We start from the raw sequence: 19930 nt of genomic DNA on the forward strand, positions 1-19930 counted from the left end.
AAAATGTCCTTCTCTAATTGGACCATCCTAATCTGACAAAAATATCTACTTTCCAACAACTCTTCTGCCTTTTGGTTTCATCAAAAACTGCCAATACAGTCCTCCTCTCCTTCTTCTTCTTCTTCTTCTTCTTCTTCTTCTTCTTCTTCTTCTTCTTCTTCTTCTTCTTCTTCTTCTTCTTCTTCTTCTTCTTCTTCTTCTTCTTCTTCTTCTTCTTCTTCTTCTTCTTCTTCTTCTTCTTCCTTTCCAACAACTCTTCTGCCTTTTAGTTTCATCAAACACTGCCAATACAATCTTCTTCTTCTTCTTCTTCTTCTTCTTCTTCTTCTTCTTCTTCTTCTTCTTCTTCTTCTTCTTCTTCTTCTTCTTCTTCTTCTTCTTCTTCTTCTTCTTCTTCTTCTTCTTCTTTCTTCTTCCTCTCCCTCCCTTCTCCTCCTCCTCCTTCTTTTTCTTTTTCTCCTTCTTTTCTTTTCTCCTCCTCCTCCTCCTTCTCCTCTTCCTTCTTTAAAGCTGTATTTTTAAAGAACTTGGATAAATGGAAACGGCAACACATGGATATTAATGGGGCTTTCAACTAGATTAGGAAGATGGCCCAGCACAAATTGGCAAGGGCTTAATTAGAGTCACAATAAAAGAAGCTGCCCTGAAGGCATTTTTGCTTTTTTGCATATACACCTTCCCCAGTTCAGCTTGTAGAGAGAGAGAAAAGCCTTATTAATTCACCTAGCCCTGAGCTGCCAAGCCAGGAATCCCATGGACATTTATGGATGGCTTTTGCATCGCTTCCAGAGGAGAGGGAGGGAAAAGATCAGCTCAACAGCCATAAAGGTTGGGAAATAAATAAATTAAAAAAAAAGTAGAAAGCAAAAGTCGGTGAAGATTTGGAATCTTCACCTTTCTTTTTAAATCCAAATAGGGAATAGCAATAGCATGAATGAAGTGGCCTTTCTCCTTCTGCGTTGAAAGGTATCGACCAGAGGTGATATTCAACCAGCAGTGGAAATCGTGGATGCGCTCGCCCCATCCATCTGCCCACCTGTGAGTGCACACAGGGCGAACTGGAAGTAACATAATGTGAAACCCACCACTGGTATCGGCTCGTATCATATGAGCCAGCAGTGTGTTGCAGCTGCCAAAAAAGCCAATGCAGTCCTAGACTGTATCAACAGAGGGATAGCATCAACATCACGAGAAGTGTTAGCACCACTTTATAAAGGACTGGTGAGGCCACATTTGGGAAACGGAATCCAGTTCTGGTCATCACAATACAAAAAGGTTGTTAAGACTCTAGAAAGAGCGCGGAGAAGAGCTGTTGTGGTCTGTCAACAGCCTACGGAACTGGCAATGGAGTTGGACAGCGATGAGGCTGAGGTGAAGCCAGGGCCATCGGGAAGTGAGGTGTGGACTCCAGACCCTCTAGAGGCTGACAGTAGTGAGGCAGAGGAACAGGAGGAGCCTGTTCCTAATGCACGCATGAGAAGAGCTGCCAGAAGGCAACAGCAGCTCAAGCAAAGAGGACAACTCGGGAGTAAGGCCAAGAGATGATTGGCCCCTCCCATAAGGCTTAAAACAGACGAGCAACGGTATTTGAGCTTTGCCGGAAAACAATGTTGGTAGCTTCGTCTTCTGCTTTGTCTACGTCTTGCCTTTATTTTTGTGACTTGTGAACGTTTGCCAAGAAAGGCCTTTGGCAGTTTGCCTAATTGGACCAAAGGTTTGCGAGAGAACTGAGGAATTTGTGTTGAGAAGAATTTGCTTTAATTTGAGTTGAACGGATGCTGGGAACGAAGTAAATTCTCAGCTGTTCGAATAAAGCTTGCTTGTTTTTTCATGGACTGAGTTTATTACTACCTATTTGGGCCTGGGTCACAACAAAAAGAACAAACATGATGAGGGGACTGGAGGTTAAACCTTATGGCGAACAACTAAGGGAACTTGGTACGTTCATCCTAACAAAGAGAAGGATTAGGGGGTGATATTATGAGGGGCCTGTCACAGAGAAGAGAGGAGGTTTATCCTCCAAATCACCTGAGGGCAGGAGAAGAAGCAATGAGCGGAAGCTACAAGAAGTAACAAATGGAAACTTATCCAAGAGACATCCAATCTAGAATTAAGGAGAAATTCCCTGACAATGACAACAATTAATCCGTGGAACAGCTTGCCTCCAGAAGTTATGGATGGTATAAGATCTCCTACCTTTGCTAAGGAGGCCTACAGAAGACCTCCAAGGCCGAGTTATAATTTGCGTGAATATCAAAATAGAGCGAGCCATTCTGCGACATTCCACAGAAGCAAAAGTTAGGATTTGAAGTCCATCAGAAGACAACAGATGCTTAGGGGAGGTTGGAGAAGACTCCTAAGAAGACTCTGGACAGCCAAAACAATAAACCAATGGTTCATCGAACAAATCGTTGCGGAGTTTTGACTAGAAGCACAAATAACCAAGCTCAAATTATCCAATTAAGGACACATTAAGTGAAGACCCTGTCTTCTAGAGACGGCGGTGATGCTAGGAAAGATGGAAGGAAAGAGAAGAAGAGAACAACCAGAAACTAGGTGGAAATAAGGAGAAGAAGAGGACAACTAGAAGCTAGGTAGAAGGAAGGAGAAGAAGAAGTTGTGATGGCTACGGTGGAGGAAGATGTGAAGGACTAGTGAGGGACAGATCATCCTGATGAAAATCTATCTCTGTGGTTTCTGAGACTCAATATCAACTTGATGGCACCTAATCTATCAAAACTAATTTGCATGCGATATTGAAGCCAATTCCTGCAACTTAATGGGTCTTGCAAGATGTAACTCCTTCAGCTGGTAGATAAATCAATTCCACTTCAGATGATTAATGGGCAGGGACCTTTTTTTTTTTTTTTAACCACCGAAGTTGAGGTGCGATTGGCTGAAAAACAGAGTTAAGGATTAATTTTATCGATTGAGCCGTAATTTATGTGTTCGTTTTTATATTTCGCCTTTTTTCCGAAGCTTTGGAAAACAGCTGGTAGCCTGATCTAGTGTGTGTAAAAGGCATCTCTAAGGGGAAGAGACTTTACAAATACCGTATTCAATCAACTTTATACTTCTTCTTCTTTTCTTCTTCTTCTTCTTCTTTCTTTTCTTCTCTCCCTTTTTTGAATAATCGGAATGTTACATACTGATTGAGAGCAAGTTGACCATCATGGCTTGAGTTGGATGGACATTTCCGCCCTCCCATGACTCAGAAGAATTAGGAGAATTCTTTGCCCATCTATTTTGGATGAGAGTGCTGGAAATTAGTGAGCAGGCGATGGGCGTGCTCTCAAAATGGCTTCCGTTTTTGACCTTGGCCAATGACAAGACTTCCAGTTATCAGAAGACCAACCGACCGTGATCCGCTCATTAGCTCCACCCACAAACTTTTCTGCAAAAGTTTCTATGTTCCATTTCTATGGTCTTGGGTTGGTGTTGATGTTACCAAACATCAGAAAACAAACAAGCTCAGAGATACTGTATATAAAGAGGGAGCAAGTCACACTCCTAGCACTGATGATGTTACCTAGTTGGTTCGTGAAATGTCTGCAAGAAAACAACACAGCTCGGAGACCACCAAAGATCCCATAGTCCTCCTCCTTCTCATACCCCACTTCCTTCTAGCACTGATGTTTTTGTCTAGCTGGGTAATATACAGTCACTGTTTATACACAGAACTGATGAAGTTAGCTAGTTGAGTAATGAAACATCGGCAAGAAAACGACCAAGCTCAGAGGCCACTAAGGAGCCCACAATTCAACAATTCAAATACTCTCTTCTATTGATACGACCGTAATGATAAGACAACTTGTAGACCGTCAACCTCAACCGTTCTCAAACTGTGCGTTGGATGCATTGCTATCAAAGGCGCTACGTTTTCTCAGCCGGACTTCGACGCACAACTCAGCCTGTCTCGATAACGAAAGAGGTTTAAAGGAGCTTAATGGGCAGAGAGATGTTCAGGCTGTCCATATATTTACTTAATTGCAAGGAGGTCCCGTAGGCTCTGAGCAGACGTACATCCAAATACAGGTCTATAAGAGAGCAGCACAAATTGACGAAGTGCCTAGATTAGCCACGGGAGAGCCTGTGCGCTTCCTTCAACGGAATCCCCTGATAGATTGGATAAGAACTGCTAATATAATGAAAACGCCCTTCGTTCCCTGGCTGGCCTTGGGAGGGGGCTCTACAGAATCTCTCCCTCCATATTTATTTATCTATCTATCCACAGTATCAATCTATCTATCTGTGTGGGGGAATGGGGGGTCCTAAGCGCTCTCTGAACCTGATGGTCGTCTTGCAGAGGGCATTGATGATGTTACCTAGTTTGGTAATGAAAAGTCTGCAAGAAAATGACCACGCTCAGAGAGCACTAAAGACCCTACAGTTCAACCCTGAGCTACAAATATTGTCTTTTATTGATATTTCTCTCTCTCCCCGTATATCTATCCATTTCTATCTATCTATCTGTCTGTCTGCCTGCCTGTCTCTCTAATCTATCGTATCTCTCTCTCTCTGTCTCTATTGTATAGCTCTATCTATCTATCTATCTATCTATCTATCTATCTATCTATCTATCTATCTATCTATCTATCTATCTATCTATCTTTCCTATCTAATAATATTCATACTGAGTGTCTGTCTGTCTGTCCGTCCATCTCTATCTATCTATCTATCTATCTATCTATCTATCTATCTATCTATCTATCTATCCATCCTATTCTATCTATCTATTATTCTATCTATCTCTATCGTATATCTTTCTATCTCTAGCTATACCTATCTAGGTCTGTCTGTCTGTCTTTCTGTATCCATCCATCCATCCATCCATTCATCTTCCTTTCTTCCACTGCTAATAACTCCTAACTCCTTCTTGGAGAATCGTGCACCTGCTATTCAAGGAAGGGTGAGGGCTATCTATCTATCTATCTATCTATCTATCTATCTATCTATCTATCTATCTATCTATCTATCTATCTATCATCTATCTATCTATCTCTTTCTTTCTTTCTTTCTAGCTCTCTCTTATCTATCTTATCTATATCTATCTATCTATCTATCTATCTATCTATCTATCTATCTATCTATCTATCTATCTATCTATCATCTATCTATCTCTAATGCCTCTCTCTATCATCTCTCTCTCTCTTGCTCTCTCTCTCTCCCTCCCTCCCTCCTCCTTTCTTCCACTGCTTACAAAGCCCTTCCTGGAGAACCGTGCACCTGCTACTCAGCAGGGAGGGGCCGGGGTCCGTTATTAATGGGATCCGTCCCAGGGATGATCTTCCCTTTCATTAATTAGCTGGGCAAACGCACAAGCTCTCCGGCTGACAAATGGGTAGCCTTGCGCCAGCAAGCAGCCTAATTTTTTTTTTTTTAATCCAGGCTCCCCATTTATCCCCCTAACGAGGAGGGGGGGAAGAGACTAGCAAGCCAAAGCGGGTCAGGATCTTCCCACCTTACCTCTCACCGACACGACGTAGGTCATCCGGGCAGCAGGGAAGCCAAAGCTGGCGAGAGAAGCACAGAACTAAGCTATACACTATCTACCGGGGCTATCGCTGGAGGGGCAGGAGTCTCCAACTACGCTCTGCACCCACCTGGTTGCTGCGTTGTAATGAGGGGAGTGGTGGGCACCCAAGAGGATTCCGTGGCATAGGTGGTACTAAGCGTGGTTTTGGACATGATAGTTGTAAGGACGATAACTGGACGGTTAGTTACTGGCTTGGGCGGCTCCTTTGCTATCCGGAGAGAAGTAAAGGCGGGCGGAGGAAAAAAAAAATGAAAGGAAAGAAAATCAGAACGCCGATCCCTTAAGAGAGTCTTCTCGGATGCAGGTTGGTTCTGTGGCCTTGGGAAATGAATCCACTAATCCAGGGGTGAAATGCAAAATTTGTTACTACCGGTTCTGTGGGCATGGCTTGGTGGTGGCGGTGGGTAATGTGAGTGGGTGGGCGTGGCCAACTTTTTTTTTAAAAACTTTTAAAAGCATTTTTTTTCTACAACCTCTTCGGCCGAAGTCTCCTGCTTGAGCAAGGGGTTAGACTAAAAGACCTCCCAGGTCCCTTCCAGCTCTCTTATTCTTTTATTATCTGTCATTATTCTGTTATTATTATCTGTCATTTGATTGGAATGGCATAGGGTCTGCTGCTTGAGCAATTAGAAGACCTCCAAGTTCCTTCCAACCCTGTTATTCTGCTAACTGAGTTATTGGGTCGCTTTTGTTTAATTAAAAAAAATATCTGAATTTCTTAGGCATTCTCTTTTAGCAAAAGCTCGCTCTAGGAATGAAGAGCCTCTGGTGGCTCAACGGACTAAGTCTGTCTGTTATTAGCAGCTGCTTGCAATTACTGCAAGTTCAAGTCCCACCAGGCCCAAGGTTGACTTAGCCTTCCATCCTTTATAAGGTAGGTAAAATGAGGACCCAGATTGTTGGGGGGCAATAAGTTGACTTTGTATATAAATATACAAATAGGATGAAGACTATTGCTTAACACATTGTAAGCCGCCCTGAGTCTTCGGAGAAGGGCGGGATATAAATGCAAATAATAATTAAAAAAAGAGTACCCGCCCTAAAACCCCACAGTTGGGTTCTTACCAGGGCTGAGCCCGATTCCATCCGAACAGTTTCAGACAGATTTGAAACATCTGATTCAAACTAAACCAAGATGGGATGGGATTCAATCGAGTCCCATTCCTTAAAATGCTTGGGCAACTCTGCAAAATAAGCGTTGGCGCCCGGTCCAAACGGGCCTGAATCACTTTGGGGCACCATCGCTGAGCAGCGAGGAGCTGCTCCTTCGATTTGTCAAATTAGTTTGAAAGCCCCAATAAATTAAAGTTTGATCGAGTCCATTGGAACCTTCAAAAGTTCCCCATCGCTCCGTAAGCTGTCACAAAACTCTGCATTGGTTTTTCTCGCGGGCTTAAATTGGGTGTGTAATCTCGACCACCGTAATTTGCAAATTAATGTGGCGGTACGAAGGATTTAATGGATCTAGAATATAGCCAGTTGCGTCTTCTGCAGCAAGCCGCATTTGAAGCCAAACAAAACTTAGCCGGAGATGTGAAGAATTCATTTCCCTTTCATTGCCTTTCCCCCAGCCATCAAATTATTTTTCGCCGCCAATTAAAAAAGCCTTGTTAGTGGAAATGCATCCTAAAGTTAACTTGATGAAAACTTTGCTGCTTTTTTTTTTTTTTAAAGGGAACAGAGCAGGGGTGGTATTCACTTATGTTCCCTACCAGTTCAAAAACGTGAGCACGCGCCCCGTCCACACATGTACATGGCCTTCCGTGCATGCTCTTTGTCGGCGTGCATGCCTTCCGCACATGCGCCCAGCCTCAAAAATGTGCCTGAATGGGATGGTATAGAGCCGGGGCGCCACCGGTTCGGGCAAACCGGTCTGAACCGGCTAAATACTATCTCTGAAGCAGAGAAACACAAGAGAAACACAGGTAGCTCTCAACTTAACAAACATTCATTCAGTGACCATTTAGAGTTACAAGGGCACTAAAAAAAAGTGACTTATCCCCGTTTTCCACACTTACAACCGTTGCAGCATTCCCGTGGGGACGGGATCCAAATTCAGACGCTTGTCAACCGATTCAAATTTATGACAGTCACCATGTCCCGGGGGTCACGCGATCCCCTTTTGTGACCTTCTTGTGACAAGCAAAGTCAGTGACAACCAGAACAGCGCCCAACATTTCCGTTGCAAAGTGAGACATTTCAGGGAGTTTCGCCTCGCTCTACGACCTGTCTCGCCACCGTGGTTAAGTGAATCACTGCCGTTGTTAAGTGAGTCACACCGTTGTGAAGTGGCTTCTCCACCGATTTTGCTGGTCAAAAGGGGATTGCGTGAGCCCGGGGACGTGCTGAGACCGTCATAAATACGAGCCAGGTGCCAAGCATCTGAGTTTTGATCACGGGATTACGGGGATGTTGCAGCGGTCGTAAGTGTGAAACAAGGCCATCAATCCCTTTTTTTCCAGTGCTCTTGTATCTTTGAACGGTCACTAAGTGAACTGTTGTAAGTCGAGGACTACCTATATTGGATCTCCTGCCTATTATCGTGATGATAACGATTTGAGTACAGTGGTATTGACTGGAGAATCTGAACACACTAATATTTAGAACACTAATAGTTAAAACAATTAACCAGTGGAACTCCTGGCCTCCAGAAGTTGTGAATGCTCCAACTCTGGAAGTTTTTAAAGAAGAGATTGGATAAGCGTTTGTCTGAAGTGGTGTAGGGTTTCCTGCCTGAGCAGGGGGTTGGACTAGAAGACCTCCAAGGTCCCTTCCAACTCTGTTATTCTATTCTATTTGGATAACTTAAACCTTAAACCTCTAAAGATTCAGTCAATAGAACCTGCTTTACCTATTTCTGCAAAGTTATGACCGTCATTGCCAGGATTCATGAAAGTGCTGCAGTGGCCTAGAGGTGGAGCTCTCGCCTCACAATCAGGAGGCTGTGAGTTCGATCCTAGGTAGAGGCAGATATTTCTATCTCTGGGCACGATGAGAATATATATCTGCTGAACAAAACTCCGCACCGGCGACAGGGAAGGGCATCCGGCCAGTAAACACTCGGCTCCATTCAGTTGCCCAGACTCCACCCCGCAAGGGGTGATTAAAAGACGATGACGATTGCCTGGCTTCATGACGGTCGTATATCGAGGACTCTCTGTATCATGCTTGCAGGGTCATTCCTAAGTATCACACACCTCAGCCTACGAAAAGCGGCTGGGGGACTTCAGCCATCTAAAGCAGTCTCTCCAATTTATAAGAGTTTAATTTACTGCCTGCAAGGCTCTTAAGCCATAGATGGGGAAAACAGCCGTCCCATTCTCTCTCTCTCTCTCTCTCTCTCTCTCCCTCCCTAGCATTCTTCGAAAGACACTTTATTTCCTTCCTCTACGCCTTGCTAACAAACCTCTTGGGGAGACAAAGAACACACCGGCACGACAAAGACAATGAAGTTTCCGACTGTACTCAAAGAGAGATGTTTGACAGGCGGGGAGATGAGGCACAATTAGAGAAGCAGACTTATGCTTGGACAGATGTTAACGGGAGACCGAAAAACAGGGATGGAGGGGGGGGGAAATTAAAAAAAAACAAAAAAAAGCTCCTTTTTGCCATCAAACAGCATCCACCGAGACTCATCTGCATTTCACGTTGGGTTGGTGGGGTTTTTTTTGGGGGGTGGGAGGGAGGGGTTGTTTCTTTTTCTTCTTCTTTTTTTTTTTTAAATTTTGTTTCCTTTTACTTACTGCCAAAATTTGGAGCTGCACCTGGAAGAGAAGAAAGGAGAGAAAGAGACGGTCAACGAGGATTAGCCAGACTGGAGGCTAACGATGCCGCCCAGAGTCAGATTGTAGGGCAGATGGGACGGCATAAAAATTTAATCAATCAATCAATTAATTAAAAGACTGCTATCTAAGGGGGGGGCTACCACAAAGAAGAGGGGCTCCACCTATTCTCCAACGCACTTGGAGGCAGGGCAAGAAACAACGGATGGAAATTATTATGAATAACAGGGAACAGGTAGGGAGGTAACTTAGGAACAGATTTATTTTGGAATCTGGCTGCGGTTTTTTTTTCTCGCGCACGAGTCTCCAAGCTTGCAACTTTAAGACTTATGGACTTCAGCTCTGCAAATTCAAAGCTGAAGTTGGAAGTCCACAAGTCTCAAAGTTGCCAGTGCTGGGTTAGGGAATTCTGGGAGCCAGAGTCGACAAAACTTAAAAGTTGTCTAGTTTCGGAGATCCCTGTTGTAGTGGGAGAGGCGAATCCCAAAATTCTGAGGATTCATTCCCTGTTTGGAGAATTAATGGAAACTGACGTGCACGGAATTGACCAACCCATAGCGCTTCCATTCTTTCTGCTGACAGTTTTCAGCGGATCGCTTCCAGGCTTCTCTACTTTGATTTGTCCCTGAGGTGACTTTCCTGTCTCCATCTCTACAGGCTTCCCATGGAATTGCTTTGGCTTTTGATGGTTGACACGATGCTACGCCGGGCGGTGGGACTTCAGCTCGCAGCTGCCTTCCCCGCCATACTTACACACGTTAGGAGAGCCGTTGGGACGGGGAAGGTAGGATCCAGCTCTCCACGACTTGCTCCGGAAATTCTTCTTACATCTGCCACAGTCCTGCCCCGTTGTGTTATGTTCACATTCGCACTGGAGATTTCCTTCTTTGAAAATGCACTGGTTGGCATGGAGATTACATTTACACCTGCAGGGGGAACAGAAGAGAGCAACAAGGTGTGACCCTCTGGGCTATCTGCAGAGGTATTTAAAAATGTATGCCAGACTCTTTCGAGTTGAAATCCTCAAAGCAGGCTTGCAAAGCCGGCATCCCAGAAATATTAAAACAGAAAAGCGTTCAGAAGTCATTAAACAGCAGAACATCCAAAGCAGGGACCCGCATGTGAATGAAGGCGCCAACTCGCAGGAACTAAAAGCCAGGACTGGCCTGAAAACTAAAAGGTACACATTTAGGGGTGGGGGAGGGGAAATGTGAATTTCACCACTGGAGACTCCAAATCACGCAAAGTTATTAGTACTGTTTTATAAGACCTTAGAATACTGCATCCAGTTTTGGTCACCACATTACAAAAATGTGGCGACTCTGGAAAATAGGGCAGAGCAAGAACAACAAGGACGATTGAGAGCAGCGGTGGGCTTCGCTTACCTTTGCTACCGGTTCGTTCGTCGCCCTCACGCTCGCTTTGCGCAGAGCGTATTTGATGACGTCTGTTGTAGATGACTGCTACTACCGGTTCGTCCGAACCAGGGCGAACCGGTAGCAACCCACCATTGATTTAGAGGGCTGGAGGCTAAAACATAGGAAGAAGGAGAACGGTTGCGGGAATTCGATTTGTCTAATCTGTTGAAAAGAAGGACTAGGGATGAATCTGACAGCACAGTTCCGGTATTTGAGGGGCTGCCACAAGGAAGAGGGAGTCGAGCTATTCTCCAAAGCCCCTGAGGGCAGGACAAGAAGCAACGGGTGGAAACTAACCAAGGAGAGAAGCAACCTAGAACTAAGGAGGAATTTCCCAGCAATTAATCAGTGGAACAACTTCACTCCAGAAGTTGTGGGTTCTCCATCATTTTCATGAATAGATTGGACAACCACCAGGGCTTCTGGTGGCTCAGACTGCTAAGACAGTCTGTTATTAACAGCAGCTGCTTGCAATTACTGCAGGTTCAAGTCCCACCAGGCCCAAGGTTGACTCAGCCTTCCATCCTTTATAAGGTAGGTAAAATGAGGACCCAGATTGTTGGGGGGGGGGCAATAAGTTGACTTTGTATATAATATACAAATGGATGAAGACTATTGCTTGACATAGTGTAAGCCGCCCTGAGTCTTCGGAGAAGGGCGGGATATAAATGCAAATAAAAAATAATAATAATAAAAAAAACCATCTTGTCTGGTTGATTCATATTCATGACATGTTTTGCAGTTTGGGGATGTATTTAGGAAAATCAAGTTAAAAGTTTCTCCCTATTTGGCAGAAGGCCTTGGGAGCGAGTCCTCTTCTAGACCCCACCAGCCTCAAGGAAGTCATGCAATATTAAAAAAAACCCATGAGACTCTAGATAGATAGATAGATAGATAGATAGATAGATAGATAGATAGATAGATAGATAGATAGATAGATAGATAGAATAGAATAGAATAGAATAGAATAGAATAGAATAGAATAGAATAGAATAGAATAGAATAGAATTCTTTATTGGCCAAGTGTGATTGCACACAACAAGTAATTTGTCTTTGGTGCACAGGCTCTCAGTGGGCATAAAGAAAAAAATAAAATATATTCGTCAAGAATCATAAGGTTCACTTCGTGTTGGTCATAGGGTACAAATAAGCAATCAGGAAACAATCAATATAAATCATAAGGATACCGGCAGCAAGGTTACAGTCATACATACATAAGTAGGAGGCGATGGGTGATGGGAAAGTTGATAAGATTAATAGTAGTGCCGATTTAGTGAATAGTTTGACAGTGTTAATTAGTTGTTAAGCAGAGTGATGGCGTTTGGGAAAAAACCTGTTGTTGTGTCTAGTTGTTCTGGTGTGCAGTGCTCTGTAGGGTCGTTTTGAGGGTCAGAGTTGAAACAGTTTATGTCCAGGATGCGAGGGGTCTGTAGATATTTTCACAGCCCTCTTTTTGACTCCTGCAGTATACAGGTCCTCAATGGAAGGCAGGTTGGTAGCCATGGTTTTTTCTGCAGTTGCAGAAACCAAACCAGACAGTTCTAGAGGTGCAGAAGACCTCTAAAGATCCTCTCCAACTCTGTTAATTCCATTATCCTCGAAGGAAGAGGAAATCAGCCATGTTTGAAATAGCTGCATGTACCTTTGAAATTGTGTTTTTTTGGGGACAGGTGTGTGTGTGGGGTGTGTGTGTGTATGTCACTATTTCATGCCTTCCCAAACAGCCAGATCTAAATGAAAGAATGAAATCAGCAAGCTGCTATCTAAAAAGTTAGGCAGGCAAGCAAACAATTCATTGACAACAAATCCATGAACAGCAAATTATATGAACCGCAAATTAATGTTGCCACAGTTTGGGTCAAAATCCTGAGAGATGTTTCAAACGAGGGGAAACGAGTTATCCAGAGAAGACGAAATGTGTAGAAATTCAATGAAATCTTCATCGACAATTTAATCGACAATTTGGGGCGGACAGATTATCCCGGGGAGAATTGACAAAATTTATGCTATGGTGCAAAACTGCATCCCTTTTGTAATTACACGATTGACATTTTTATGCCTGTTTTCTAATTATGCCAAATATTTAATTGTGTCGTTGTGCAGTTATGCAGATGATGTGCATTTATATAGATGAGAACAACCGTGTCAATTTTAGCAGTTTGCTTTGGAGACAACGGACTTTGCTTGTTTGGGATTTAATTCCAAGCTGGCTGGCTGGCTAGATAGATAGATAGATAGATAGATAGATAGATAGATAGATAGATAGATAGATAGATAGATAGATAGATAGATAGATATCCAAAGAGAGATAATGTAGAGATAGAGATAGATAAATAAATAGATAGATAGATAGATGATAGATAGATCTGATAGATAGATATTCAGAGAAAGAGATAATGTAGAGGTAGAGATAGATAGATAGATAGATAGATAGATAGATAGATAGATAGATAGATAGAATTAGATAGAGTGACAGACAGACAGACAGACACAATCAATATGAATATTAGATAGATAAATAGATAGATAGATAGATAGATAGATAGATAGATAGATAGATAGATAGATAGATAGATAGATATCCAGAGAGAAAGAGAATGTACAAATAGATATAGACAGATAGATAGAATTAGATAGATAGATAGATAGATAGATAGATAGATAGATAGATAGATAGATAGACAGACAGACAGACAGACAGACAGATAGATATCCAGAGAGAAAGAGAGAGAATGTACAGATAGAGATAGATAGATAGAGATAGATAGATAGAATTAGATAGAGATAGATGATAGATAGATAGATAGATAGATAGATAGAGACAGACAGACAGACAGACAGACAGACAGACAGACAGACAGACAGAGACAGACAGACAGACAGACAGACAGACAGACAGACACTCGGTATGAATATTATTAGAAGGAAAGATAGATAGATAGATAGAAAATGGATGGGGATGGATTACAGACAGATTATAGAGAAGATACTGGATGGATGGATGGATGGATGGATGGATGGATGGCAAGGAACTTTTAACTGGAGGACTTCTCTGGAACGACAACCAATTGTGAGGTCCAAAACCTCATGAGATCTTAGACAACCAAGATTTAATTGATCACCCTGTACTAAACCGGCCACCTCAGATCGTGGAATTTGGAGACAACCTCGCAGTGCTGCAGCCCCCAAATCCAGTTCCAATTTTGTTTTGTCCGCTATCGTGGACTCTACCTCCAGTGATCCTCTAAAGCTGGAACCCTCAACCCTGTCCTCCTCAATGGAGTTCTTTCTACCTTCTCCGCCTTCCGCCTGGCCTCCTTCATTACAATCCAGGCATCCCTAATCTGGAGCTTGCGTGAAGCTTGCCCAATCAGACCAAGCTCCTTCCCTCCCTTAACCGATTTTGTTCCGTCTCATTGCGCTGTCCCCTTGTTCAGCTGTTCCATTATCTCCCTGTGCTTGACAACTTCCTTGGGAGTCCACCGTCTCTTACACGGATAATTGCTGTTCCAAATCAAATAATCAATGCATATTTAAGTAACGATCAGAGAATTCCTCGCCGTTTTTGGACGGGGGGCGGGGGCCTGTTAACGCTCAGCGTTGATCCCTTCTCAACCCATCCGTATTTTGCTTCACGGGAAAAAACTATAATCTACCGTTCCGCGACAGATCGGTAGCAAAGATGACACGGCAGAGGTGGGGGGGGGGGAGGAGAAAGGGAGAGGAAAAAAAAGAGAAAGAAATATCAGACGCAACCGGCAAATAAAATAAAACAAAAAGCAAGCTGTGTTTTCCAGGTTATGTAAGAGATAAAATATTAACTCGTGTTTTTCTTTCTCCCCCCCCCCAATCACTGTTCTAACGAAGTCTCATTTCAGAATCTTAATAAGATTTGGGACTTGCCACCTAACACCTGAGCTCTTTTTCTCGTCAAGTGAGTCACATCTGGAGAAACAGGTCACGTTCGAGATGTTACACAATAAGGAGGAGAGGTGATCTTTTAGAAGCAGGTCAGACAAGGGCAACGAAGGGGGAACTGAGGACGTAGGTGAAATTGGGGACTGTTTAGATGGAGATGACAGAGTAATAGGGTTGGAAGGGACCTTCGAGGTCTTATAGTCCAACCCCCTCCCGTTCAAGCAGGAGACCTTATTCCAGACAAACGGCTGTCCAGTCTCCTCTTGAAAACCTCACAACTTTTGGAAGGAAGTTGTTCCACTGATTAAGAGTTTTAGTTTGGTTCTCTACTTGATTTGTCTCCATCCGTTGCTTCTTGTCCTGCTTTTAGGTGCTTTTGAGAATAGGTTGACCCCCCCCCTCAGTTCTGTGACAGCCCCTCAAATATTGGAAGACTGCTATCATCTCACCCCTAGTCTTTTCTTTTCCATAAAGATAAGGCTAAATGCTAAAATAGATGATTGATTCAATAGGTATTCTGCAGCTGTCTTTCAATCAGCACCCAGCAACCAATATCCAGATAAGCAGGGATTAACACTGGACAAACCATCAAGGAGAGAAAACAGTATCCTAACCAAGGGACTACCCAAGGAGGAAATCACACCAAGACTGAAAGGAGAAGCTACTATATATACTATATATACAGTAAACAGGGAGCAAACCCCACGCTTACTAGCGCTGATGAAATTACCTAGTTGTAGTTGTTGTAGTTGTTGTTATTATTAATTTGTCAACAAGTACAAGGAAACAAGTAACAGTATAAACATAGACATGGACACATGAAAAAAAAATTGGCACCAAAAAAAAAGGATATAAATAGGCAAAACGCATAGAATGATTACGTATGATTACGTATAGTTTTGGTCACCACGATGTAAAAAAGATGTTGAGACTCTAGAAAGAGTGCAGAGAAGAGCAACAAAGATGATGAGGGGACTGGAGGCTAAAACATATGAAGAACGGTTGCAGGAACTGGGTATGTCTAGTTTAATAAAAAGAAGGACTAGAGCAGACATGATAGCAATGTTCCAATATCTCAGGGGTTGCCACAAAGAAGAGAGAGTCGGGCTGTTCTCCAAAGCACCTGAGGGAAGAACAAGAAGCAATGGATGGAAACTGATCGAGGAAAGAAGTAACTTAGAACTAAGGAGAAATTTCCTGACAATTAGAACAATTAATCAGTGGAACGACTTGCCTGCAGAAGTTGTGAATGCTCCAAACACTGGAAATTTTTAAGAAAATGTTGGATAACCATGCCTCGGCAGGGGGTTGGACTAGAAGGCCTCCAAGGTCCCTTCCAACTCTGTTGTTATATATTATATTATATTATATTATATTATATTATATTATATTATATTATATTATATTATATTATATTATATTATATTATATTATATTATATTATATTATATTAATTATATTATATTATATTATATTATATTATATTATTGGGAACAGTAGAACAGGGACGGTAGGCACGCAGGTGCGCTTATGCACGCCCCCTTACGGACCTCTTAAGAAACATGGAAGGTCCACGGTAGACAGTTTTTTAAGGTAAAAGGTATGGGGATTAGAAAGATTAACAACAGGATCAGGTCGAGCGCTCCAGACATTTACTACTCTATTGCAGAAGTCATATTTCCTACAATTAAGATTCGAGCGAATTACACTGAGTTGAAATCTATTAAGAGCCCTTGTGTTATTGCGGTTGAAATTAAAGAACTCATGTACAGGTAGAACGTTTTGATAAATAATCTTACGAACTAAGCATAGGTCGGAACGTAGACGACGTAGTTCGAGGCTATCTAGACCTAAAATTCCAAGCTTGGTGGTATAGGGGATTTTATTTCGAGCAGAAGATTTAAGAATTCTTCTAGTAAAAGATCTCTGGACCCCCTCTAATGAATTGATGTCTGAAATACAGGGAGGGTTCCAGGCAGGTGAGCAGTATTCAAGTATAGTTGGGCCATGAAACATCTGCAAGAGAACCACCAAGCTCAGAGGGCATCAAAGACCTTGCAGTCTTCCTCCTCCTCCTCCTCCTCCACAAACCCCACTCCCATCCAGCGCTGATGATGTTACCTAGCTGGGTCACGAAATGTCTACAGAAAACAGCCAAGCTCAGAGAGCATCTTAGGACTGCACAAACGAACACATTCCTGGATGTATTTTCAGGTTTTTATTTCCTGCTGGATTCCCTTATCTTATCCCCCTTTCTCCCCCCACTCCCCTCTTTTATTTTTCCCCCCCACTTTTTCTTTTTACGAGGTGAAGTTCTTTGTGAAATTGAGAGCTGGCTTTCACACAGTCAAGAGTGAAAAAGCGTAATCTCAAGTCAGTCCATGATCAAAGCAAGAGGCAGATGGAAAACGTTGCACCCACCCAAAGGAGGTTGGCTCCCAGCCCGCTTCGTCACACGGGGTAGAAAAAAAGCAACGTGAAAAATCTGAACCTCAGTTTCACTATAAATAGAGCCCGCGTTTTAATTCACGGGAGCGATGGGAAGGTTTTTTGAAAGATGCTGTGCGATAAATCTATTTGTGGGAAGCGATCGCGATCTTTGAAAAATCCATTCTTGAAGGGTCTTCTTCTGCCTTGCCAGCCTGGTTAGCAAATGACACCAATGAAGAGAGAGGCAGAGGAGGAAGGAAGGAAGGAAGGAAGGAAGGAAGGAAGGAAGGAAGGAAGGAAGGAAGGAAGGAAGATTGGTTGGTTCTGGGCTCCAGAAATCAAATCTACTGTCTTGAAACCCCTGGATAATGGAAGTTGAGAAGTTGATCGGAAAGAAGGAAATTAAATTAAGAAGGAAAACATTCCAAGGTACAGAGAACATGCAAATACTTTTAGGCAATGTGGGGAAACTTAATAATTAGTCCGTAATTTATATGCATCTCCTTAATTGGATTGCTCATAATAGGAGCCTTCAGCTCAATGCTCATGCCATGAACTTCAATTTCACTCTGTCTATCCAGGCAAGACCTACCGGCTGTTAAATAAAGAAGAAAATTAGATTGACCAGAGAGGATGTCTCTTCTGATCTTTCCTGCTTCATATGCTTCAGGTGCTCCCTATGCAAAGCGAGAAGAAATGAGATTGAAAAGATCTTCCTTCCTTCCTTCCTTCCTTCCTTCCTTCCTTCCTTCCTTCCTTCCTTCCTCCTCTGCCTCTCTCTTCATTTCCTGCATCTCTCCTTCCTTCCTTCCTTCCTTCCTTCCTTCCTTCCTTCCTTCCTTCCTTCCTTCCTTCCTCCTCTGCCTCTCTCTTCCTTCCCTGCTTCTCTCCTTCCTTCCTCCCTTCCTTCTTCCTTTCTTCTCTGCCTCTCTCCCTTCCTTCCTTCTCTGCCTATTTCCTTCCTTCCTTCCTTCCTCCTCTGCCTCTCTCCATTCCTTCCCTGCCTCTCTCCTTCCTTCCTTCCTTCGCTCCCTCCCTCCTTCCCTTCCTTCCCTCTCTGCCTCTCTCCTTCCTCCCTCCCTCCCTCCCTTCTCTGCCTCCTTCCTCCCTTCCTTCTCTGCCTCCTTCCTTCCTTCCTCCTCCTCCTCTCTGCCTCTCCATTCCTTCCTGCCTCTTCCTTCCTTCCTTCCTTCCTTCCTTCCTCCTTCCTTCCTTCCTTCCTTCCTTCCTTCCTTCCTCCTCCTTCCTTCTCCTCCTCCTCCTTCCTTCCTCTCTGCCTCTCCTCCTTCTCTGCCTCCTCCTCCTCCTCCCTTCCTTCCTTCTCTGCATCTCTCCCTTCTTTCCTTCCTTCTTTGCCTCTCTCCTTTCTTCCTTCTCTGCCTCCTTCCTCCTCCTCCTCCTCCTCCTCCCTTCTCTGCCTATCACTCCTCCTCCTCCTCCTCCTCCTCCTTCCTTCCTCTCCCATACCTGGAGCGATTCCCATAAAACTAGTTTGTCTTCCCCATCACCTCGGATTCCTCCGTTCTGCTGTGACGTGCCAGCCCTTGCTCACCAAAGGCGGACTTTCTGGTTTCTATTCCTGTCGCAGGCCTGGCACCTCCTCCTGTTACTTATTAGATCAATAGGGGCAGGATGGGAGGACTAGCATAGGAGGGCAGGAATAAAAATAACACGTCCTTTAAAGGAGAGACTCGCCATCGTACCCGCAATCCGCCCGACTGCAAACTTTCTTGTGCCAGGCAGAACAATTGTCTGGCATCGCTTTTTGCCCTTTCTCAGGTTGCTTGGTGAAAGAGAGAATTGGCTTTGCAAGGGAGGAAGGATTTTTCCAAGGGAGGGAAGGAGGAAGGAAGGAAGAGAAGAAGGAGATAAAAGAAAAAGGAAGGAGGGAGGGTTAAAGAAGGAAAGGAAAAGAAAGGAAGGAGGGAGGGAGGCAAGGAGGGAGGGAAGGGATAAAAGAAGAGGGAAGGGGGGCAGGTTGAAGAAAGAAAGAAAAAGAAAGGAAAGAGGGAGGAAGGAAGGAAGGAAGGAAGGAGATAAAAGAAAAAGGAAGGAGGGAGGGTTAAAGAAGGAAAGGAAAAGAAAGGAAGGAGGGAGGGAGGCAAGGAGGGAGGGAGGGGATAAAAGAAGAGGGAAGGGGGGGCGGGTTGAAGAAAGAAAGAAAGAAAAAGAAAGGAAAGAGGGAGGGAGGGAGGGAGGGATAAAAGAAGAGGAAGGAGGAGGAGGGATAAAGAAGAGGAAGGAGGAAGGAAGAAGGAAGGAAGGAGGAGGAGGCAAGGAGGGAGGAAGGGATAAAGAAGAGGAAGGGGCAGGTTGAAGAAAGAAAGAAAGAAAGAAAGAAAGGAAGGAGGAGGGAGGGAGGGAGGGAGGGATAAAAGAAAAAGGAAGGAGGGAGGGTTAAAGAAGGAAAGGAAAAGAAAGGAAGGAGGGAGGGAGGCAAGGAGGGAGGGAGGGGATAAAAGAAGAGGGAAGGGAGGTGGGTTGAAGAAAGAAAGAAAAAGAAAGGAAAGAGGGAGGAAGGAAGGAAGGAAGGAAGGAAGGAAGGAAGGAAGGAAACAAAACTGAACCACTGAAGTCAAAGGAAAGGATTGTAAACGAAAGAACAATCATTTATATTCACCTCTTGGCTTTCTCGCCACTAAGTAAAGTACAAGAAAACTACATTTCACTCTGGAGAATTTCATCAAAATGTTGCTGTTTTTTAAGCAAAAAACAAAACAAAAACCCAACCACCCCAAAAGCAATTTCTTTTCCATCCAATAAAAAGGGGTTTTGTTTTGGTTTGTTGGTTTAAAGAGAAAGATGCCAAAGAAACCCAAGACGCCTGACGCCCTTTTCCTGTTCTG

The 19930-nt window shown here is 43.6% G+C and overlaps 1 protein-coding gene across 3 annotated transcripts in view; it reads right to left on the reverse strand.

The window, feature by feature from the left end:
- Positions 1–19930, reverse strand: part of NTNG2 (netrin G2) — a 77947-nt gene that overhangs the window by 17586 nt on the left and 40431 nt on the right. For all 3 annotated transcript variants that reach the window (XM_058159462.1, XM_058159461.1, XM_058159459.1), the window contains 2 exons: positions 10072–10244; positions 9280–9300 (listed from right to left, as the gene is read on the reverse strand). In XM_058159462.1, coding sequence (XP_058015445.1) covers positions 9280–9300; positions 10072–10244 — 194 coding nt within the window. The remainder of the gene's footprint in view (positions 1–9279; positions 9301–10071; positions 10245–19930) is intronic.

This window comes from Ahaetulla prasina, chromosome 16, assembly GCF_028640845.1.
Source record: "Ahaetulla prasina isolate Xishuangbanna chromosome 16, ASM2864084v1, whole genome shotgun sequence".
NCBI classification, from domain to species: Eukaryota; Metazoa; Chordata; class Lepidosauria; order Squamata; family Colubridae; genus Ahaetulla; species Ahaetulla prasina.